This window comes from Tamandua tetradactyla, chromosome 18 (assembly GCF_023851605.1).
Source record: "Tamandua tetradactyla isolate mTamTet1 chromosome 18, mTamTet1.pri, whole genome shotgun sequence".
Lineage (NCBI taxonomy): Eukaryota > Metazoa > Chordata > Mammalia > Pilosa > Myrmecophagidae > Tamandua > Tamandua tetradactyla.
This window is the reverse complement of record NC_135344.1, coordinates 59,466,792-59,491,801: the sequence shown is the minus strand read 5'-3', so window position 1 is coordinate 59,491,801 and position 25,010 is coordinate 59,466,792. Positions and strand designations below refer to the sequence as shown.

Genomic DNA, 25,010 nt, shown 5'->3' with positions numbered 1-25,010 from the left:
TTCAAGCTTTGCCCTTCTATATTTATTCACTCATTCATTCAGCACAATTTGAAGTGCACTGTGGCACAGTGTTTCAGCACTTGTACTCTAGAGCTAGACTGTCTGGAGTTTATTCTTAGCCCTGCCACTTATGAGCTGTGAGGCCTTGGGCCAGTTATTCCACCTCTCTGTACCTCAGTTTCTTCATCTGTAGAGTGGGGCAAAATACCAGTATCAACCTCATGATGAGTTATTATATAGTAGTACCTGGCAAAGAGCAAATGCAACGTGAATGGGAAATAATAAAAAAAGTTAATGATATAAAACACTTTTTAACACCTCACTTGCCCTGACCTCTTCTGGGCGCTGAGGATACAAAGATTATTTGTCATAGTCCTGAGTTCAGGTTGCTCCCCAGCCACTGTGGGAAGCCGTTAGTGAATAGGTGCCTATGCTCAGAAGCTGGAGCGAGGCAGTGCAAATACCTGGTTACACCCTGAGGGGCTCAGACTAGTCAGTAATGAATAGCACTTAAAGACATGTAGAAGAATGTTCATTGCAACATGGTTTATAATCACACACACAAAAATGGAAAGGGCCAACATCCATCAGCTGACGGTGGATAAAACTGTAATCAATTCATACAGTGAAAGACTATGAGCAGTAAAAGTAAATGAGCTGGAGCCACATAAACCAACATGTTTTAGATAAATCTAAAAATGTAATGCTAAGTTAGGAAAATAAGTTATAGAAGGTTAGCTAAAGACTGAAACCATTTATGTAAAAAGATTTAAAATGTGAAAATATATTAATTACAGTTTTTAGATATATGCATATTTAGTAAAAAATGTTTTAAAAATGCATAGGAGTTATATACATTAAATTCAGCAGTGACATCTGAGAAGGGAGAAGGGAACATGGGGACAAGGCAGGATGCACGAGGGGCTCCAATTTATCAATAATGTTTAATTTCTTAAGATGGAAGATGGAGATACAGGTATATTCTATCTCTTTCTCTCTTTTATTGTATGTATGAAATATTTTCTTTTTTAAAAAATATTTTCTTGATTTAAAATTTTTTATAAGTATACATAGGAGTTTACCAGGTAACAAAAATCAGAAATACATGCCAGGAAGATGCATAGAGATGTGGTTTGATCTCCTGGAGGGAAGAGAGTGAGCAGAAGAGAGAAACATAAATGAGCCTGTAAATGGGGTTGAGGGGAGCTTAGTACCTCACAGGGACTCCACCTCACCCATCTTTCAGCCCCCGGACATAATGCTGTGCATGGACAAGATCCTTGATAAATATTTAGATGCTTAATAAACAAATTGCAGAGTTGGTGTATCCTTCCAGGAGTACTATTCTTTAGATTGTAAGAGAACATTTATTTTCTGAGTTTTAGAGCAGAGCTACCGAAAGCTTGTTTCCAGGGACCAGCACTGGTCCTTAACGAGATAAGCATGAAAGCTGAGAGTAAATATTTAGAGGCTTTTAACAATTTGAATCACTTCAACATTCAGGCATGTGTTCAGTGGGCTTATATTTTGTATATGCTTTTTATTTCATTTTCTAGTAATTTAATTTTTGTTGTATTTTACAAAAGTATCAGCCCATAATGTATTGGGGAAAAATGGCCCTTTACCACAGATTTTGAGAAGCACTATTTTTAGAGAGCCTTGCTGCCTCATATTTACAAATGAAGGCCTGTAGTAAATGCATCCCTTACTTGTAATACATTTTGGGAAACAGTTTCTTTAAACAGTTCATTTTAGAAAAATGTTTCCAATGTATTGCGTGTCTGCTATATACCAGGCAGCATGCTAAGTGCTTCCATGCACGTGAGCTCATCTGCACAGAAGCCTTCCAGGGTTGGAATTACATTCACCAGCTCAGAGAATTACATGCACTTCTGAAAAATCCCTGGCTAACAAACAGGAGGAATGTGGATGCCTTATTACCCACCTCTTACAGCAACCACCTGAGTTGATCATGAGGTCTAAGAGCTGTTCATGCTGCCTTGGTATCATAACAATTTGGCAAAGTCTGACATAGAGTTAAGACAAATAGCTACACAGTCCCAAATTACCTTTCTGAGAGCACCCATTTCTTCCCAATAGAATATCTGACACCACAGATCTCGTTCACCACAGGTTGCTGTTCCCATGAGGTTCAATGGGAAATCGGGAGTCGAAGTGCGGCTGCCAAATGACCTGGAAGATTTGAAAGGCTACACGTCTCTTTCCTTGTTTCTTCAAAGATCTGAATTAAGAGAAAACGGGGGGACTGACAATATGTTTGTGATGTACCTCGGAAATAAAGATGTGAGTATTTCTTTGATATTTCTTTCACATAAAGCCGGAATGTTTTCTGAGACGTGTGGGTTATCTCACCACCGGCACAGCAGGAAGAAGTCTTCCGCAGTCCCCTGTGCCAGCCACCTCTCTGCTGGGACGGCTCCCACAGGGCACCTCCCGTCTGTTCAGGGCTGTTACCCGCTGGTGCACTCGAGGCCTCACCCATGGGCCAGCTGCACCACCACCCGGAGGCACGCCTCCTGGGGTGAGCACAGGACACCACCACCTCACACTCCCAGGGCACCAATGTCCCCTCACAGAGGGTACCATCCTCCTCCTCAGAAGAACCAGCCTAGGCCCTTCTCCAGAGCCTGGGGGTGAGGGTGGCGCATGCTCTGTGGATGAGGAATGGAACAAAATGAAGGCTCTCCTGCCTAACTAATAAGAAATGTGGTTGTCCGTCTTTTTATAAATCCACCTTTGTTAAACCACAGTTTTTGTAGGCATTTTGAATGGCTGGTTTTAGATTTTAAGTCCTCCTTTTAAAACCCATTTCTCCCATGGAAGTGTCAGAGGAAGAGGCGGTCACCAACCAGGTCACAAACATTTGTGGGAAATGAAATATAGTTCACAAAAATTCTGCCTGATCAGGAAGGTTTTCATTCTCAATAGTGGACATTGTATTTAAAGATTCTTAACTACACATTGTTGTTAATTACTCTTTCATGCTTCCAGGCTCTGGTACTTTATTGGTAGCTTTCTTAGGACATAACTTTTGCCTTGTATTATGACAAAATGCATATGACTTTATTCCTTCAACAAATGTATATGGTATACTTAATATGTGCCACAAACTGTATTTACGATAAACAAAGATCTATCTCTAGCCTAAGGGACTTATGTTCTAATATAGAAAGATACTTATGTAGCTGCCCGTGATAATTCAGGGTAGTAGATGTTTAACACAGGCAGGTACAAAGTGCTAAGAGAATGTGTCCAACACTGGGAGAACAAAAATGGCTTATTTCTACGAGGAAGAAAAGAAAAAATAGATAAATTGGACCTTATCAAAATTAAAAACTTTTGTGTATCAAAGGACTTCACTAGGAAAGTAAAAAGACAAACTACAGAATGAGAGAAAATATTTGGAAAGTACATCTCTGATAAGCATTTAATTTCCAGAATCTATACAGAAATCCTGCAACTCAAAAAAAAAAAAAAAGAGAGAGAGACAAACAACCCAATTAAAAAATGATGAAACACTTGACTAGACATTTCCCCAAAGATATACAAATGGATGAAAAGCACATGAAAAGATGCCCAACGTCAGTAGCCATCAAGGAAATTCAAATCAAAACCACACTGAGAATCCTGTGTCAACCTGCTAGATGGCTGTTATTTTTTTAAAAAAGCAAGTGTTGGAGATGATGTGGAAAAGCAGAATAGTCATTCATTGTTGATGGGAATGTAAAATGGTGCAGCCACTGTGGTACACAGTTTGGCATTCTCAGAAAGTTAAATATGAAATTACTATATGACCCAGCAATCCCACTTCTAAGTAAATACTCAAAAGAATTGAAAGCAGGGACTTGAACAGATATTTACAAACCAGTGTTCATGGGCATTATTCATAATTTCCAAAAGATGAAAGCAATCCAAGTGTCCATCAACAGGTGAATAGATAAGCAAAATGTGGCTTATACATTGAAATATTATGCAACCATGAAAAGGAAAAAGGTTGTGATATATGCAACAACATGGATGAAACTTGAAGACATCAAGTTGAATGAAATAAAGCCAGACACAAAGGGACAAATATTGTATGATCTAACTGATATGAAACAATTAGAATAAACAAATTCATAGAGTAAGAAACTTGAATATAGGTTATGAGGGACTAGGAAGGGCTTAGGAAGGGGGAGTTAAAGCTTAACTTGTATAGAAATTCTCTTGGGGGGGCTTAGAAAAAATGGGTTAATTGATGGTGGTGATGGTGACACAACATTGTGAATATAATTAACACTAATAAATAATATATCTGAATGTGGTTAAACAGGAAAATTTTAGGTTGTGTATCTGTTACTAAAATAAAAGTTTTTAAAAAATAATAAAAATAACTTTTACCCAGCTAAAATCTGATGTCAGGCTGAGTCCTATCTGGTTTATCTCTTTTTTTTTTTTTTTTGTTAATTAAAAAAAATTAACTAACAAAACATTTAGAAATCATTCCATTCTACATATACAATCAGTAATTCTTAATATCATCATATAGTTGCATATCCATCATTTCTTAGTACATTTGCATCGATTTAGAAAAAGAAATAAAAAGACAACAGAATAAGAAATAAAACGATAATAGAAAAAACAAAAACCTATACCTCACGTGCAGCTTCATTAAATGTTTTAACATAATTACATTACAATTAGGTAGTATTGTGTTGTCCATTTCTGAGTTTTTGTATCCAGTCCGGTTGCATAGTCTGTATCCCTTCAGCTCCAATTACCCCTTATCTTACCCTATTTCTATCTCCTGATGGTCTCTGTTACCAAGACATATTCCAAGTTTATTCACTAATGTCGGTTCATATCAGTGAGTCCATACAGTATTTGTCCTTTAGTTTTTGGCTAGTCTAACTCAGTATAATGTTCTCTAGGTCCATCCATGTTATTACATGCTTCATAAGTTTATTCTGTCTTAGAGCTGCATAATATTCCATCGTATGTATATACCACAGTTTGTTTAGCCACTCTTCTGTTGATGGAGATTTTGGCTGTTTCCATCTCTTTGCAATTGTAAATAACGCTGCTATAAACATTGGTGTGCAAATGTCCATTTGTGTCTTTGCCCTTAAGTCCTCTGAGTAGATACCTAGCAATGGTATTGCTGGGTCATATGGCAATTCTATATTCAGCTTTTTGAGGAACCGCCAAACGCCTTCCACAATCTGGTTCATCTTTATGGTAGGCAATTGGTAAATATTTGTAAAGAGAGTGAAAGGGGGAATAAATAAATGAGTGCACTGGAGCGCGAGCACAAATGACTTAGACATTATTAATTAAGCATTCTGTATCATCCGATGAAAGGCTGCACCTCGTTTATTCTGGCAACCCAAACGCGTATTGTATAAAACTTGTTAGATGTTTGAAGTACATTCTCTTGGGATGGAAGTCAAGAGAACTCACTGCGTGACATGCTCTGATGTGCCTTTCCATCCCCAGGCTTCCAGGGACTACATCGGCATGGCTGTGGTGGACGGCCAGCTCACGTGTGTCTACAATCTGGGAGAACAGGAGGCTGAACTCCAGGTAGATCAGATCTTGACTGAGAGTGAAACACAAGAGGCTGTGATGGACCGGGTAAAATTTCAGAGGTACAAGTCCAATTGGTTATTGCTCTTTCTTAGCCTCACCTACACACCAAATTCTTCCATTTATACATGTTGCTAAATCCCATTTTTAGTTTCTTGACTTTTTTCTAACATTTTTTTATTGTGAAATATAATATATATATATATATGCAAAAAAGCAATAAATTTCAAAGTACATTGTAATAAGTAGTTGTAAAACAGATTTCAGAGTTTGGTATGGGTTATAATTCCACAATTTTAGGTTTTTCCTTCTAGCTGCTCCAAGACACTAGAAACTGAAAGAAACATCAGTAAAATGATTCAGCAGTCATACTCATTTGTTTGAGCCTATCTTCTCTATTGTAACTCCTTCTCATTTGCCACTTCTCCCAATCTTTAGGGGTATTTGGGCTATGCCCATTCTAACTTTCTCATGTTGGCAAGGGGTGTCAATAATATGGGAAAGGAGGGAGGGTAAAGATTTTACTTGCAGAACTAGGGTTAGAGAGAGAGGCCACATATGAGCAACAGAAGAGGTTTTCTGGAAGTAATTCTTAGGCGTAATTATAAGTAGGCTTATCTCCTCCAGTGCAGAATTAGGCTTCACAAGAGCAAGCCTCAAGATGAAGGGCTTGGCCTTTGACTTAGGAGTCCCTAATGCTTGAGACAGTATCAAGGGTTTCCCTGATGGTAAAGCTTAATAGTTCCTTATTTTTTTCTCCTATCCTTCAAGGGACTTTGCCAATACTTTTAAATTATCTGCTGAACATGTTCTAGGATGTATCTGGGTATTAATAAATCTATTCAGAATTACAAGCCCTCATTCCCATTCTGGGCTCTGTGTGTTTGGGTTGTTTAAATGAGCTATCAAGAGGTTGAATTAGATTATGTGCTATAGAACATTTAGGTTTTGGACAGCCTAAACCTCTCTTCCTTTTGGTCTCATACAGTAGGTGAAGTATGTCTTGACTTTGATAACTTTCACACATTTTTATAAACTTTTATGCTTTCTCTGTTAACAGAATTTATCAGTTTGCAAGGCTTAATTACACCAAAGGAGCCACATCCAGCAAACCAGAAAAACCCGATTTCTATGACATGGATAGTGGAAATAGCAATACTCTCCTCAATTTGGATCCTGAAAATGTTGTGTTTTATGTTGGCGGTTATCCATCTGATTTTAAAGTAAGTATAAATGTTATTTTACTGAGTGAAAATGTTCAAATCGTAATTTGGTATAATGAACTCATGGCTCTATTTTAAATATTAACTATATATAAAATGGATTTGACTATATGTTTGTCAAGTATTTCCAATGATAATAAATGTTAACACTTATTGAGAACTTCCTATGTGCCCCGCACTATTTCAGGCTTAAGTATATTAATTTAAGTGTCATTATCATTCCCATTTTACAGACGAGTAAACTAAGCAGCCCTTTAATAATTTCCCCAAGGTCAGACAGCTATATGGGGACCTGACTCCAAGGTCCATATCCTTAACTCCATACTAAACTGCCTGCAAGAAGTGATTTACACAAATTCTTTCTCAACCTGCCCATTGTCCTTTGTTCAATTAGTAGAAAATTTTTATTTTGTTTTGTTTTAATTTAGCTTCCCAGGAGACTAAAATTCCCTCCTTACAAAGGTTGTATTGAATTAGATGACCTCAATGAAAATGTTCTGAGCTTGTACAACTTCAAAAATACTTTTAATCTCAACACAACTGAAGTGGAGCCTTGTAGAAGGTAAATAAAACCTAGAAACTAGTGTTTCTCTTACTGTGATTTGGTAACTTGAAGTGTTTTGACATTTAACAAAAGGATGGATGAGTGAGATGCTGTTGGTGTTGCTGGTTGCTTTGAACCAATATTTTTACATTATGATTGCATGTGATACTGGTCCTCTACCCTAAAATCTAGTAAGGACGTGCTTTTCCTTATTTCGTATAAAATATTAGATTGATAGAGTTCTCGACTTTTAAAAAGTGTTTGTTTTTTTTTTTTTTTAGATTTTTGATGTCTCCTACCACAAAATATTCAGATTAGATGGTACATGATTTAGGCCCAAAATTATATATATGTATTGTATGTTTAAAAAAATAGTGTTCAACAAAGTACACCATGACTTTCTAGATACTCTGACACCTGAACCTGTTTGAAAATTGCTGCCTTGAGCTATTGATCTTCCTTACAGTTAAAAAGATATGGAATATTCTAATATGAAACTGACCGAGTAGTTATTATTCAAACTAAAATTGTATTTCAAGTTAATAATTTTCTTAAATGTCCAGATCTTCATCTGCTAGGCCATATCTTCCAAAGTAGACATTCCCAGAAGGGACTCCTGAATATTATCTTTTTTGAGCTATTATTTTATTATTATATAGTATTAGAACACATCCAGGAAACATAGCTGGGTGTTTTAACGTTTTAAAGATGTTTCATGCTCTTGGATAAAATTGTGAGTAGACTGCCTAGTGTTCCACTCCATTTTTTTCGGACAGCGTCCTGTCGTATCATGCATGGTGGTCCTTTGGTGGTGGTCTTTTGCAACTATGCTTTAACTTGTGATGATTGATGTTGACAGGAGAAAGGAAGAGTCAGACAAAAATTATTTTGAAGGTACGGGTTATGCTCGAGTTCCAACTCAACCAAATGCTCCCTTTCCAACCTTTGGACAGACAATTCAGACCACTGTGGATAGAGGTTTGCTGTTCTTTGCTGAAAACCAGGTAATATATAACAGACATCCAATACTAACAAATATTTCTATCCTGTTTAGCAATTTTGGGGTTATTAAAGTCAACCAAGTATATTTGAAAAACAGTGTGCAGATGTTACCAGCATCATTTCCCTTGGCCCAATTGTACTTTGTTTGCTCTGTGTGTGTGAGTGTGTGTGTGTGTGAATAAGGCAAGTAATCAATAATTTGAGGACAGCCACAAAAATATGGGATAAATCCCTCCTTTTCCCTTTCTGATTTTGTACTCTTTCATTATTTAAAATAACTGCTTGCCAAGTAATCTACTCATTCTGCCTTTAAAGCATGTAAAGATCTGGTATCTCTGAGCACTGATGGTTCTTACTTCCTGCTATTTCCATTTTGGTTTGGCTCTTGCCAGGCTGTTTAGGATTGAGTCTATCAGTCTGACCCTTGACTTCCCAAGACCCTGAAGCTTCTCTCCTTTCAAACACTGAGGTTCCTAGAGGCTATTCTTATGTTCCTTTGGTCAGTAAAGTCCAGTGATGGTCTACACGTGCCTGTCAGCGCCACCAGCTGTTAGATAGAAGGTTGCTATGACGTTTGCTCGAACTCCTTTATAGCTATGACGGGCCCTGAGTTGAAGGCTTCTGAGAAGAGGTGCTTCTGTAGTTGCTCTCACTGGTAGTACTTCTGGTGAAATGTGGATCAGCCCCATGCAATCTCTGTTCTGAAGATGTGGGATGAATACGGAGCTTGGGATCTTACCAGGCACTTCTCCCTGTGCAGACAGACCTGCTTTTACTGTCCTCTCTGGAACTGGTCTGGGTCCTTCAGGAGAGATCCCCAGGCTGACTCAGTTCTGATGCGTTTGAGAAGGTACTGACCTGACTGAAGAGCACAGAGAGCTGAGGAGACTTACAGCCTCCTCCGGACAAGGCAGTTATCTTCCAAAGCAAGGTCTTCATTGTACTACATTTTGAAGTTCTGAGATACAAAGGACCAGAAATACTATTTAAGTTAGAAGAAAACTTACCTAAGTAAATTACCCTAGCAGCCAGATGGAAGGAAATGATGCAGAGTACTAGCCTGAGGTAGGATGGTTTGTTACTCTCAGCACGTTGGTGTCATTCTTTGTATATGAGTGTGAGGAGCCTAAACCTACCTACCAAGGACAGGGTTTAGGATCCAGATAAGGACTGATTTTCCTTTTAGATAAGGACTATCACCATGGCCTCCAGAGAGAGGCCATCTTGTCATTAGGGGACAGTCTACTAGCAAAACCTTTTAAGCCCTATGTTAGAAATTCTTCAGCATATCTCTCCACTCTGGAAAGTGTCTCATGCATGATGAGCATGCAGGAAGGACCAAGAAGGACATGGTCCTTGCCCCTGAGGGCCTTATATTCTAGAGAGGAAGATGCTTATTACACTGTTAAGTAGTTACTTGGTTAATTACTTCCTCACCACTGTGATAAGGGTAGAGAGGAAATATTGAGGTGAAATAGAGTGCATACAACCTAAAAGTCTTTCTTGAGAAATGGATGCTTAATCTGAGACCTGAGACCTGAAGGGCAACATTTAAAGGAATCAGGACAGCAAGTGATGCAGGAAGAGGGAGAGGCAAGATGAAAGCCTGGAGGTGAAAGGACAGGGAGCAGGCAGGGACTGGTTCCTGGGGGCTGGAACACAGAGAGTCAGAGGGAGGACTGAGAAGCAAAACCAAAGAGGTGGTCAGGGCTCGCAGCATCTGCTAAGGAGTTAAGACCCTATGCTAAGAACAAAGGAAAGTAACATGCTCACATTGGCATTTTCAAAAGCCCCCACTGGCTACAGAGAGGAAAATGGGTTTGAGAGAAGCCAGAATAGACATTGGGAAAACAGCCAGGCAAAAGAAGCTGTGAGGGAGATTAGGTGAGATGAAAAGGAGAGAGAGCTGGGAAATGGTAAACTGAAGTAGATTTTAGTGGGTGGGAGAGAGGGAAGGATCGAGAGTGACTCCTAGATTTGTGGCCTGCTCAGCAAAGTGATTAGTGATTCACTGAGGGAGAGAGAAAAAGAAGGGGAGAGTGGATGCTTGGCAGCATGCAGGAGGTGTGGAGATCATAAGCTTTATTTCGGATACTCTGAATTTGAGGTATCAGCAAGTAACGCAAGCGATGACATTAAGGTAATCTGCTGTACAGCCCTGGCCCTGAAAAGACTGGCCTACACCCGAGAGGAACACATGGGCTTCAACAGCACTGCTGAACGGAGCATGGGAGTAGCTGAGTTTGCCAAGGCAGAAGGTGATGTGAGGGAAGAAGAGGTCCCATTGGGGACCCCTGAGGAACTCCCTATCTGAAATTGAATATAGAATGGGCGGAGCCAGCAAATGAGACCAAGACATAGGAGGAAGTCAGAAAACAGTGGAAAATATCTGGGTTTGAGTAAGACAGTATCTCCTTCTAAAAGGTCACAGTCATATTTTCAAATAATAATGGCCTTCCTAGTTTCCATTTGTACATGCTTCTTATCAGTCCTATGAAGCAAAGTAATGATAATAGCTAACATTTATTGTGTATTTTTGTGTGCCAACTACTGTACATGATATAACATGACATAATATTTAACTATTACCACTATCCCATGAGTTAGGTATTATAACATTATTGTCCCTTTTAACTAATGAGCCAGCTGAAGCTGAGAGATGTTTGTAACTTGAATTACAACTCTCCTTCAATCAGTCTTCTCACCTCATTGTTTCCATGCTCTAGGATCACTTCATATCTCTAAATATAGAAGATGGCAGTCTCCTGGTACGATACAAACTGAATTCAGAGTCTCCAAAAGAAAAAGGAATTAGAGACATCATAAATGACGGGATAGATCATACGGTACATCCTTTTAATCTGTTTACTTGAATTATTAAATGTCCATAGTCTGTTATAATCAAATCAGTGCAAAAAAAAATAATAACCCTTTCTCCATATTATCAGATAAACTTATAGTTATTAACTCAAGGACACATCCTTTTAAAATTTGAACATTTAGGCATGAAATATATGGCGTATGTAAAACACATTAGTTTTAAATGCAGACATTTCTATTAAAATGTTTTCACATTATATTTTTTTCAGAAAGTGCTACTGATCCAGTCTTCCTACCATGTTTACAAATGGATTGAAGGAAAACATATAAAAACATAAAAGCTCTGAACCACTGTGAATAGGATTCTTTTATTTCAAGAATCACATGCTGATTCATGTCTCATTTATTTCAGATTCAGATCAAAATTGGGAAAATCCAAAAACTTATGTGGATAAATGTGAATTCTCGGAACATCAAAATTATAGGTGAAATATTTGATTTCGGCACCTATTATCTGGGAGGAATTCCAATTTCAATCAGGGAACGGTAAGATGGTGTGATTTTTTTAAATGACATTCTACATACCTTTAGTGGTTATGATTGCTAGGGATACATCTAGCTCACCTTTTTAATTTCAGGGAACGTAAAACACAAAAAGTGAGGTTTTCAGTATTAATAGTATCACCTAACTAATCCTGGATCATAGGATGAGCCATTTGAAAGGGGGTACCTGGGGGCACAGTGTATCACACCACTGTCATTCTCAGAAGGAGAGAAACCATGAGGAATACAGTTGGTGTTCACAGTGCTGTCACCAGGAAGGATGGAGGCTGGGACCCTGGCCTTTGCAGGAAAGATAGGAGAGTGCAGGCCTGGCCAGAAAGACTGGGCACTGGAGGCTAGACTCACTACCTTTAGGAAGTCTCTCCAGGACTGTAAGGCATCTGCCTCATTTATGTCTGTATTACCTGCCCCTTCAGTGGTCACAAACATGGACTAAATTCATGACCATTTCTGGGTTTAATGAGTACATGAATGAATCAAATTAATTTGAAAGGTGATAAAGCTTAATCTGAACGAAGGGAAAAAGACAGTATTTTGAAATGCACTTAAAGGTAACTTTTACATCTTGTTTTTGTGTCCTCCAAATAAAACCTTTTAGATAACTGATGAAAATTTATGGGAAAAAGATACCTTGGAAGGCTTAGTCCAGCTTCATGACTAAGATAAAAGTACATTCCAGAATGTTTGATCATGATTACTTTTATATGAGATAAGAAGTTGCTTCAATTTCGTACTCTATAAATTACTTGGAAGGAGTACAAAGTATGATTTGTAAGATTTTGTGAAGAGAATTCTCTGGGCATCTATCCATCCTTAGTAAGGAGGCAGTAGTAATCTGTATTTTAAAGGTGTCAGGTCAGGATTGTCCCTAAAATAAAAAATATAGGTAGGAAAACTCAGCACATTAATAGAGTTTGAAGATGAATGTCTTTACGTTTTATAGATGAAGAAAATGAGAGCCAAAGAGGTAAAATGATCTCATCCATATTAATTGGCAAATTAAACTGTGAATAGTCAATTATCCTGTTTTATTCAGTTAAATATAGTAAAACAAAGTAGTTTAAATTAGTCAGCATTTTTTAGTACATCTGCAAGTTGTCATTTATTTGTTCATTACACAAATATTTGTTGAGTGCCTGATACTTACCAGGCGGTGTGATAGGTGCTGGAAATACAGCAAGAACCAGGCAGATGAGTCCCTGTCCCCGCAGAGCCTAAAGTGTAGTTAGAGAGGAAAGACAGACACGGGGTGGATTGTGATACACGCTGTGAAAGGGCAAGCTCGGGAGGGGGCAGTAGAACCAGCTTGGGGCCTCAGGAAAGTGGGCTCTTGCTAGAACCTGAAAGATGCCACAGTAAAGACATGCAAAAAGCCAAGAACTGGGAAGCGTGAGACGATCAAACAACTGGAGTGCGCTGTGAAGCAGGGTTGTGAGAGAACAGGAGGCTAACACAGGAAGCTGTAGCAAGGCCTCAGAGGTTCTTGAAAGGCATGGTAAGGAGCCACGAGAGGGATTTAAGCAGAGAAAAGATATAATCAGACTGGGTTTTCAGCAGCTCACTCTAGGGTGTGGTAGAGACTAGGTTAGAGGGGAAAAGGCAGAGGCAGGGAGAGTGGTTAGAAGATGACTGAATTAACACAAGTGAGTGATGAGGGGGGCCTGACCCAGGAAATAGCACTGCAGATGAGGAAAAGGAGTGGATTCACAATACATTTAGGATGTCAGATGGGCAGTACTAAATACTTGTTTGGATTTCAAAAGTAAAGAAGAAAAAGTGGTCAAAGATATTGCCTGGTTTATGGGTTAACACTTGGACATCAGCCAAGGAGCAGATTGGGGCAGGATGATACTTAGACTGAGACAGGCTGAGTACCAGGAGCCTAAGAGGTGGGCAAGTGGAGATGCCCAGAGGCTGTTGGGTATGACTTGGACCTCTGGAAGAAGTCCAAACTGGAGAAAAGGGTGAGGAAAGTTAGACACCCAGGTCACTGGGGTTATGGAGACAGGTAGGCTCACTCAGAGCAGTGAGGAATTCTCCAGCAGAGGCAATAAGGAAGCCTTTGGCTAGTGGTTTGCATTTGAATAGTATTAGCATGAGATGCATCTAGAGCAGTATGGATGCCAGTTAAGCAAGATTTACTACAGGAGGGTAGTGAGGGAGAATCAGAAGAAGTGGATTCTAGTTTTGGCTCAGCCACAAAACAGCTGTGTGACTTTGGGTTAAGTTGGCACTCAATGTTCCTTTGCCTTTACACTTCTAGCCATTCAATAAAGACGTTTATAGATATACAAATGTATAGCTGTGTGTTTGGATGTACAGATAGAATTTTCCTAATTATCTGTCTTAGGATCTTCCGAACAAAGGACTGCTTCCTTTTTCTAGGGAAGTTTATATTTTGATTTTTTTTTTCCTCACAAGAACATGGAAAGTACAGGAGTTAGTGGCCAGTGAAAAGATTTCCCTATCCTTTTGCTCCCTTGTGAGTAAAATGCTAAGGAATATTCAGATATTTCTGGCCCTACTTCATCCCTCTGGTGAAGTCTTTCATAGTAAGAGTCCTGAAACCCTCTCTGACATGGCTCAATAGGGCAGGATGGGCATGGAAGAGTTCTCTCTGTAACCTATAGCCAAGCTTTGTAGGAGCAGCTAGGAAACTCTGTCAAAGCAGGAAGCTGTTCAGGTCTTAGAAGAAATGGAAGGCCCTTGGAGACAGCCAAAGACAGCTAATGTGAGACAAAGCAAACTAGTGTAATCTCTAAATAAAGTGGCTTTGGTCTCTCTCATTGTATACTCTGAGAATGGAGACCCAGATGTTAGAATAATTTAAGATTCTGGTTAGAAATCACAGTCTGTTAATCCTATCTGCTTCCTATGAGAAGAGTAAATCACCTCTGATAATGCCAGAGAGTCTAAAACCGACAGGATCTGCACCATTGTGTCACAGAGTATAATAACAAAACATTAGAAAATGAAAATAGTTTGAACAGTAAAAACAAACGGGACCTATCAAACTCCACCTTGAGTGTTGGGTTAAAGCTTACTCTTACTGCTCTCTGAAATCTGCTGGGAGCAGGCAGTGAGCTGGCCAGGCCTTTGTGAATGCCAGGCACCTCCCGTTGACAAGGAAGAAACCATGTGGATGGACAGACCGGGAGCATTTCAGAACTGTTACACCCTGCACAGTCACGTTCCTCTAGGAAATGTGTCCAAGATGCCGGGCCCTACAATGCAGCAGGACCCTCTGGGCCTTCACATGAACAGTGAAAAAAAAGTCCCCACCCCCAAGGAAGAGTGGAAATACTCTCCATCTTAACATCTCTGCTGTAGACGGCTGTTCTGTAAGAAGTCATGACCACTTCTGAGTGTTGAGGGAATACAAACTATGCAAGTGTTCCAAGGGCTTCAGGATCACAATGAGCTACGTTAGACCCCAGCTCTGCCACTTATCAACTGTATGACCTTGAGCAAGTTCCTGAACCTCCCTCAGCCTCAGCTGCTACATCTGTACATGGGCCTGGTGACTACTTATTTCCTAGGGTAGTTTTAAGTGACTTGTAAAGTGATTACATACTACTTCGCTCATGCAGATGCTCAATAAATGTTAGATAAGAAAAACTCCCTCAAAGATGATTATGGTGCTGGAATAATAGGCCTAAGGTGCCAAACTGTACCTTGTCCAAAACAGATGCCTCTATATCTTGGCTGCCTTTCTTTCCCCCTCTTCTCTGCCACCCTCCTCTTCCTTCAACCTGTGCTCTAATAGGAAGAGAGACAACAGCGAATGTCAATTTGGGTTAAAACATGTTGAAGTCCAAGGAAGAATGGATCTAAAAATATGTATAAATAGACCAGTTCCAAGAATTAATATGATCTTTCCTCCTATTCTGAGGCAAAAAGCCATCTTTATAAAATAGCTATGCTTGTGCTGCAATGCCAAGGAGGATTCGTTTCTTCCTTCTCCTTTTAGTGAAATTTAATGTTATGCACATTACATGTAGTTCAACTATTTATAAGGAATTGAATAAAAATGAGTGCTGACACCTTTGCATTTAGAAAAGGATGCCAACTTGGAGATTTATAATGAAATCAGCTTTGGGTTTTTCTTACCACATCATTTGTTTAAGAAACCGAGGTATTTGCTGAGACTTTAGCCAGTTCATGGTGGTGTTAATGCTTTATGTGAATTCAATTCCAGACTGATCCAGAAGTCAAATCCAAGGATAAATGCTAGGGCGGACATGAAGAAAGAGCTGCTTTGGGAAATAGGGGTTAGGTACTACCCCAGCCTCTCACCCCGAGACCTCACTCTGTACTAAGTTCCATTGGAGGGTGTTATACATATGAACTCATTGAAAGTCACCACAAACCTATGAGGCAGATTGTATAAATGAGGAAGCAGAGGTACCAATAAGTTAAGTCACCAGCCCAAGATTGTCCAGCCCTCAAATAGCAGGGTAGGACTTGAACCCTGGCAGTCTGGATCCAGAGCCCACAGCCCCTCAGCAGCACCACCTGGCCTCTCAGAAACACTGGCCAGCACTTCCTGGGTGTTCACTATGGTGAGCCGTGCACGACTCCAAGCAGGCCTCACAAGCAGGGGGTGGTGGATGCAGTCTTTGAACTCAGACAATGACCACTTCATTCCTGTACTTTCCATTGTTTCAACTTGGCATTGATTAAATGCCAAACCACATTTTCCATAATTGAATAGGACTAAACAGTAACAGTTTATTTTTTCCAAGTTTACAATAGCTAACTGAAAAGTAGACAAGAAATACAGTGTAAATACTTTTCTAGAACATTCTTGGCTCTGATAAATTACTTATTAGTTATGCTTCCTCTTTATCATACATGACTCCAATTCCTAGGATACGGAGGGACTAATTCTAGACATTGTGCATCTTATGTATCTCTGAAATTTCAGGGGGATATACTGATCATTCTTGGGTAATCTGTCAACATTATTGTCTGAGGTTTTAAACTTGAAATTAAGAATCACAAGGAAAGGAGGTAGATTTTTCCCAGCATGAAAAAATAAGTCGATAATATAACATTCAGTTCCTGTGACAGCAGTATAGGAATCCCATGGGAAGTGATAACCACAAAATATGTAGTAGATAGTACACTGTTTTAGCTCTGATTCTCAGAAAGCCCTGGCATGATATTTCTTACTTTTTTGTATCCCAAATCAGGTTTAACATTTCTACACCTGCTTTCCGAGGCTGCATGAAAAATCTGAAGAAAACTAGTGGTGTCGTTAGGTTAAATGATACTGTGGGAGTGACAAAAAAGTGCTCAGAAGACTGGAAGGTAAGTGAAGAGTTATGCTAAAAATATGCTGCAGATTTCAAAACATTGCAAAGGAGTGCACCCAGTTTCAATAACCTTTTGACTTTTTTCTGGATCACAGTATTATAGTGAATTATGTATTCACAGAATTATAGTGAATCTGATATACACTTCCCATAAACTTGCAAGCTACAGAACTTCGTGGAGTTTGCATGTTAACTTTGTTGGAAAGTAGCAACACCAATTATACACAAAAATTTACAGGTGTTTGGTAAATTATGCAGTAAAGCAAATTTTATTTGTTTCTGAGGTTCCATAAATCACGTCAGTCAGTTCAGGTATGTTGATGAAGGATAAGATATTGTATTTCAGTCATGAAATGATTACAGTGCCGGTAATTTATCCCATGTTTGCATTTCAGCTTGTGCGGTCTGCCTCATTCTCCAGAGGAGGGCAATTGAGTTTTACCAATTTGGACTTCCCAGAACCTGACAAGTTTCAGGCCTCATTTGGATTTCAGACCTTTCAACCCAGTGGCCTATTATTAAATCATCAAACACGGGTATGAAATATTATATTAATATTGAACCAGATTTAAACTGAATTTAAAGTCTGATGTCAAAAACAATAGAGAGATTATGAAAGTAAATTAGTTGGGCATTTTTTTGTATCATTGTATCATGAATTCTATTGTCTATTTCAACCGTGAAAATTGATCCCCACCCTAGGGTAGGTCATAAAAGAAATCAGGTTTAGAAAGTACATTTCACTTTACAAAACGGAATTTGTGTATATTTATGGACTCATTTTCATTCTTTTTAGGTGCGTTCATAAGAGCTAAGTTGAATTACAATTATTATAGTAAAGTTGCTTGATATTTTAGATCCAAGAAACAAAATTCAGAATGGATCTCCGTTATTCCTTTTTAATTACACAAAGAAATAGTTCTTCAGATTCCTTTTTTTATCTGCAGCAGCTAGTTGGACAATGTTTACATTTGAGGAATGGGAGAATGTAACATAAGGTCCTTTACCCTTCGTAGAACCAAGCCACAAAACTCTCTTCAACCACGAGGTACCCTCTATAATTTAAGAGGATTTAGCTAGTGAAGTTATACAGTCATAGAAGTCAACTAGCACTTATTTTTAGTTGTGAGATTTAGGTGTAGAATGAGTGACATTTCAAAAATAAAAGTAAAAGTAGAATACTACTCTTCTTAGATATGCTTTTTCAGGATTGCTGAGCACAGCAGACATCTAAGACTTGTTGAAAGAAGAATGGTAGCTATGGCTATGGCTGTTAGTGTTAGGAAGATTCTCCTCTCGATATCTTTGCCCATCAGTGCTTAGAGATCTTTTTTTTTTTTTAAATGGCTCTGAAGGGGCCCTTGCCTACAGTTAGATTAAGGGGGTGGCTTTCCATCAAAGCAGGATGGTTTGACGTAGCTCTTCTGACACCCAGCATTGTTTCTTCTGCCAAAGGCAGGGGTAGTTAGTACACATACAAAAAGAGTTGGGTTAGCAATGGAATAGATCACTCCTGGGCAATGGAGAAATTCTAAAAATAAACTAGAGACATTGCCCTCCATTTCATATTGTATTAGCTAAAAATACATATAAATGAGCATGCATTTATCCATTTTATAACTGAGTACTACAGACAGAAAAATCAACAAGAAAACAAAACTATAGTGGCTACAACCACACACTTTAAAAATTGTTTTAGATTAAAAGCTCACCGAAGAACCATGTCTTATTTAAAACAACAAAAATTGGATGTGGTAAAAAAAATTAGTAAAATTTAATAACAACTGCTAAAATTTGACATACTAATTTTACTAAGAATTGATAGAAAGAACCAAATCTTCCCAAAATTTGGATCCACATGCAAAATTTAGAGTTTGACATAAAAAATTGAACTTCTCAGAAATACTGACCACAAAATAAAATTTATAGTATTTGAAGAGGAGATCTCATCATTATAATTTCTTACAAAAAACCAGTTGAGGACAGACCACAGTGGCTCAGCAAGCAGAGTTCTCACCTGCCATGCCGGAGACCTGGGTTCAATTCCCGGTGCCTGCCCATGCAAAAAAAAATCAGTTGATAAATCAAATCTTCATTGTAAAATTTATTTAGAAAAGGATTCCTCCTAAAGATAATAACTTCAGTAAAGTAGAAGTAAAAATAGAAAAATTTGGAAAATGGTTTTATCTCTCTGTTTAATTGACCAAGAAATTTAATTGGCTTAATGAATATAGGTTCAGAAAATGCTTTTTGACAAATTCATCAGAGTTGAAATAATGTGCCTGAAAATTTCATATTCATAACCATGGAGTCAAAATATTCAAAAAAGTAATCTTTAGATCAAAATGGCAAAGTCAAAATATTTGGGTGAGCACAGCCTGACTGTTTTATATGTGGTTTTGATGAATAAATTCAAATACTGATACATTCATAATCCTTGAATGCAAATTAGTCATGTTCTATGGGTATGTTCTATGATGATTTCAGACAAGTAGCCTGCAGGTCACTCTGGAAGACGGTCACATTGAATTGAGCACGAGAGATAGCAGCACTCCAATTTTTAGATCTCCCCAAACGTACATGGATGGTTTACTGCATCATGTATCCGTGATAAGCGACAACTCTGGGTGAGTGGATTGGTACTTCTTCCAGAGCTATAAGAATTTTACTTTATTCAGTTTAATGGGATTTTATTCTGTAAGTATCTGTCCTTGATTCTGACACTGTATTACTAGAAGTTTTGGCTTTCATCTTTGTTCTATGTCAATTTCCTTATTAAAAAATAATCAACAGCAACAAAAAATAATCAGTAGTTGTATGGATACATAAATTGTGATATATATTCAAAATGGAATATTATGGAGTAATAATAATGAAAGATCCACAACTATGTATAATGACATGGATGAACCTCATAAACATAATATTAAGTGAAAGAAGTTACACATAAAAGAGTTCATTCCTCAAGTTTCATTTAACAAAGTTCAACAATAGACCCAAGTAACCCGTATTATCAGAATTCATGATAGTGGTTACGCTTGGGAGGGAGCGGGAGGCTAGATATTGAAAGGGAGTGGAAGCAGGCTTCTGGGGTACTGGACAGGTTCTGATTCTTTTTCTGGTTGTGTAGATGTATTTATGTTGTGAGAATTCATGAAGCTGTACCCTTATGATGTATGCACTTTTTTCTGATGTATGCACTTTTTATATATATAAAATACTTTAATAAAAACTTTATATGCAAAAAAGAAGGACAAAGAGGACTCACATCTTCCATTTCCAAATTGTACTACCAAGCTCCAGTAATCAAAACAGTGTGGTGCTGCCATAAAAATAGATATATAGACCATTAGAACAGAACTCAAAGTCCAGAAACAGACCACACAACTATGGCCAGTTGATTTTTGACAACAGTGATAAGTAGATGCAATGGAGAAAGAACAGTCTCTTCAACAAATGGTGTTGGGAAAACTGGATTTCCACATGTGGAAAACTGAAGCTAGACTATTACCTCATACCATATACAAAACTTAACTCAAAATGAATCAAGGACCTAAATATAAGAGCTAAAACTGTAAAATTCATAGACTATGACATAGGGGCAAATCCTCATGATTTGAAATTTGGTAATGGATTCTAAGCTATGACACCAAACACACAACAAAAGACACAATAGAGAACTTCTACTGCATCAAAATGAAAAACTTTTGTACACCAAAGGACCTTATCAAGAAAGTAAAACAGAACAGGAGAAAATGGTTGCAAACCATATATCAGAAAAGGGCTTAAATATCCAATATATATAAAGGATTTTTACAATGCAACAACTAAAAATCAAACAGCCCAATTTAAAAATGGACAAAGGACTTGAATAGCCTTTTTTTCCAAAAAAGATAAACAAATGGTCAATAATCATATGAAACGATGTTCAATATCACCAGCCATTAGGGAACTGTAAATCAAAACCATGAGATGCCACTTCACATCTATAAGGATGGCTATTATTTAAAAAAAAAAAAACATTAAATAAGTGTTGGAAAGAATATAGAGAATTTGGAACTCTAGTGCATTTTTGACGGAAATGTAAAATGGTGTGGCCACTGTGAAAAGCAAGATGGCAGTTTCTTGAAAAGTTAAAGATAGAATTACCGTAAGACCTAGCAATTCCACTTCAGGTATACACACAAGGAAAGTTGAAAGCAGTGTCTCAAACAGGTATTTATACAGCAGTGTTTATAGCAGTATTATTCTTAATGGCCAAAAGGTGGAAATAAACCAAATGCCCATCAACAAATAATGGATAAACAAAATGTGGTATACGCAATGGAATATTATGCTGCCACAAGAAAGGATGAAGTTCTGAGATATGCTGCAATATGTAACAACCTTGGAAACATTATGCTCAGTGAAATAACTGAGATACATAAGGACAATTATTGTGTGATATCACCTATAAGAGATTTCTTATGTCTGTAAGAGATGTCTAGAAATAGCAAATTCTCAGAGACAGAAAATAGATTAAAGATTACCAGGGGATGGAGGGAAGAGAAAGGGAGGTGTATGTTTGGTATGGATATAGAATGTAAGTAAATAAAATTAAGATTTTTTTTAAAAGAAACACAAACAAATTTTTAAGAGTCCTTAAAATTAAGTCTAGTTTAACTGTTATTTGAAGGAAAAGATACTGAGTCTGGGTCAAAGACAATAAGTCCGGCTTCTCATTACATATAGACAACCTTTATGTCCAGCACTTCTCAGCTGTTTTGCTTTTATCCTCTTTCAGAGTCCGGCTTCTGATTGATGACCAGCCACTGAAAAATAACCAAAGGCTACAAGGCTTCTCAAACTCCCAGCAATCTCTTCGTCTTGGTGGGAGTAATTTTGAAGGTTGTATCTCCAATATTTTTATCCACAGGTGGGTGATCTTTTCTTTATCTTTCTCTGAGGCTTAGGAGGGTCTGGGGAGAATGGCCCTGCCAGTTGGTCCAGTTAGCAGGGTCAGATTTATAAACATATGCTGCACAAAGTTCTCCTACCCTAAACTGGCAAAATACCCTCTTCGGCAAAATGTACACATTAAAAGCAAACAAACAGCAAACAGCTTTGGCACGTAAACTTGGAAAGGTCTAATTAAAATTAACTTTCAGATTATGTCCCTTAAAATTATTCACACTGAGATTTTGTTTTGGTTTAACCAGGAATCTGCAATTAGATTTAATCAGCTTTACAAGTTTTTAAAGCCAAGGAATTACATGTCCAATGCAATGCTAAGAAACCAATCACCATGACATTGAACATGACTTTTAATAATGAGAGTAAGTTTGGTATTTCCATGCAAATGTTAAAATGTTAAATTTTTTATAGAAAATAATCATTTTTACTAAGAGCCAAAAATCTCCCCAAGGCGGAGGGAGAGACCAGTAACTTGGCTGGCTGGCTCTTGGGCTTCAGGATGATACCATTGTCTTCCTACCATCAAGGCCCTATTCTCCTTAGTTGGGTTGAGGCTGAGTTCTCACCCATCTCCTGGTTGATGAAACATGTTCCTTAAACATCTGGTTAGCACTGACTGAAGCAGGAAGACAGAATGATGGAGGACACTGAGTGGTTAGTACCAGCTAGCTTTCCACCATTGTAAAGTTTCACAACATTCATGAGATAAAGCAAGTATTTGATTATTTTTCCTTTTTAAAGTGAGACTTCCCTACTCCAATGCTGTAAGATATATCATTCCATAAACTCACTTCTGAGCTTTACTACTATTTGCAACCACTCTGTATCATCCAGTGGGTCTCCCCTCTCTGCATATTTTTTTTTTTTTTTTTTTTTTTTTTTTTTTTTTTTTAAAGAGGGAGGAAGGGAAGGAAAGACAGAGAGAGAAGGAAGGAAGGATGGAAGGAAGGAAGGGAGGAAGAAAGGGAAACATCTTTAAACATTTTCTTGTTTTATTGTATTTTGTTTGTTTGTTTGTTTTTTACATGGGCTGGGGCCGGGAATCGAACCGAGGTCCTCCGGCATGGCAGGCAAGCACTCTGCCCGCTGAGCCACCGCGGCCCGCCCTCTCTGCATATTTTCTTTTCATATTTTTATCTGATACCCATTCCAAAGAAAACTATAGTATTGTCACCTTGACACAAATCCTGGCCATTCAAGTCAATGAACATTTCTGGAGTCACTTTGCCAGCAAAGCATGGTGCTAGGTGTTCCAGGGAATGAAGAAGTAGGTAACACCTACAAGCTTAGTGTCTCCTCTAGAGTTTAATTTATAGGTAAGACATCAAAGTTCACATAGAAACCATGACCACAAGAATGTGTGTTTTTGAAACAGGCTTTCTCTACCACTGCATCTCTTTCGATGGTTCAGAGTTTGGCAGCAGCTTACATTTGTGCTTTGTTCCAGATTACTACAGAGTCCTGCCGTTCTAGATTTGGTCAGTAAATCTGTCAAGAGAGACGTATCCCTGGGTGGCTGCAGTTTAAATAAACCACCTTTTCTAATGTTGCTTAAAGGTTCTAAAAGGTTTAACAAAGTCACAACCTTCAATGTCAACCTGGTAAGTGTCAAAACCTTACACTTGGCTCTACTTCTCTCCAGTGGATTCTCAAAAGCTGGCCTTATGGGGGATGTTGAGTAAGAGAGCCAGTTAGAAAGAGATCTGCACCCCTGATCTTATAGTGGTCAGTTTCTCCATGAACTGGGATGGACAGGTCTTCAATGGTTGAGTTACACCAAAAATGCTCAAAGTGTTTTTCTTTTTGCTTTTATTTTGTATCTCAGTTTTGCAATTTTTGCAGTCACAGAACAAATAGAACCTTGACTTAGGTTTCTCAATTTCTGTAACTGATATCTTCTTGCCCTTAGACACTTGTGCTGTTTCTGTAACTGATATCTTCTTGCCCTTAGACACTTGTGCAGATTCAGTGGTTTTTCTCTAGAAAACAGGGACCATGTCTCTCCTCTTCCCCACAGACCTCCTCTCTAGGCAGATGCAACTTTTATGACAAGATATTCATATTCACCCAGTTGTTGTCTATACCAGCTTTGCTTAACTTTGCACGTTGGAAACACCTAGAGAGCTGTTACAACCCCAGTGCTTAGGTTGCATCCCATCCAATTAAATTAGGCTAGTCGTCAGTAGGTTGTAAACCTCTCGAGGTGATTCTAATGTAATACCAAGAGAGACTGAAAAGGAAATGGAATTCCTTGGTTTGAGGAACACAACATTGGTAATGAATGGAACCTAGGATTAGGACTTAAAGAGTCTGTGTTCTGCCTGAGGTCAGTTGTGTGACCTCCTTCTCTGGTTTTGTGATTAATATGATTAATGGATGACATGAAGCACCTCCAAGGTACCAGGCTTATGCTAAGCTCTCTAAGTGGATTTTCTTGCAAAATCCTCAGATAACCTTATGAGGTAAGTACTATTGCTAGCTATAGCTAACAGAAAAGGATGCTGCAGTTTAAAAAATTGAGCAGTTTGACCCAGCTCCCACAGGTGGAAGGTAGAGTTGGAATTCAAAACCTGATAGCTTAACTGCAGATCCTTGTTCTCTTAAAAATAGTGTACTTCTATTAGACACACTTTTTACTTGACATCAACCACATGCTGCTTATCTACCAATATTTTCATGCTGCACAAAGATTTGGGGGAGCATGAATAGATAATGCGTGATAGGAAATATATTATGCCACTGAAGAGAAATATATTTCATAAATCACAAAGGGTTATCATTTTACTGTTTTGAAAGAACATCTTTAGAATTGTTCCAACAGGAATGGAATCATATATTTGTTGTAAGGCTGAAAGTTAATAACTAAATTAGCACAATGATGGTAGAAAGGAGAGAAGTAGATGGATTCAAGAGCTATCCAGATGATTGACTGTACGGGTCTCAGAGAATAATTGAAAATGGGAGGCAAGGACAAGGCAGGAGTTAAAATAATCCTGAGGC

General features: G+C 38.3%; 1 protein-coding gene across 3 annotated transcripts in view; it reads left to right on the top strand.

Annotated features, from left to right (window-relative positions):
- The window catches only part of LAMA3 (laminin subunit alpha 3), a 318,755-nt gene that overhangs the window by 276,530 nt on the left and 17,215 nt on the right, over window positions 1-25,010 (top strand). For all 3 annotated transcript variants that reach the window (XM_077135789.1, XM_077135788.1, XM_077135790.1), the window contains 12 exons: window positions 2,134-2,304; window positions 5,497-5,648; window positions 6,647-6,809; window positions 7,238-7,371; window positions 8,213-8,357; window positions 11,082-11,201; window positions 11,588-11,721; window positions 16,935-17,052; window positions 17,453-17,593; window positions 19,545-19,684; window positions 21,841-21,972; window positions 23,458-23,611. In XM_077135789.1, the coding sequence (XP_076991904.1) occupies window positions 2,134-2,304; window positions 5,497-5,648; window positions 6,647-6,809; window positions 7,238-7,371; window positions 8,213-8,357; window positions 11,082-11,201; window positions 11,588-11,721; window positions 16,935-17,052; window positions 17,453-17,593; window positions 19,545-19,684; window positions 21,841-21,972; window positions 23,458-23,611 (1,704 nt within the window). The remainder of the gene's footprint in view (window positions 1-2,133; window positions 2,305-5,496; window positions 5,649-6,646; window positions 6,810-7,237; window positions 7,372-8,212; window positions 8,358-11,081; window positions 11,202-11,587; window positions 11,722-16,934; window positions 17,053-17,452; window positions 17,594-19,544; window positions 19,685-21,840; window positions 21,973-23,457; window positions 23,612-25,010) is intronic.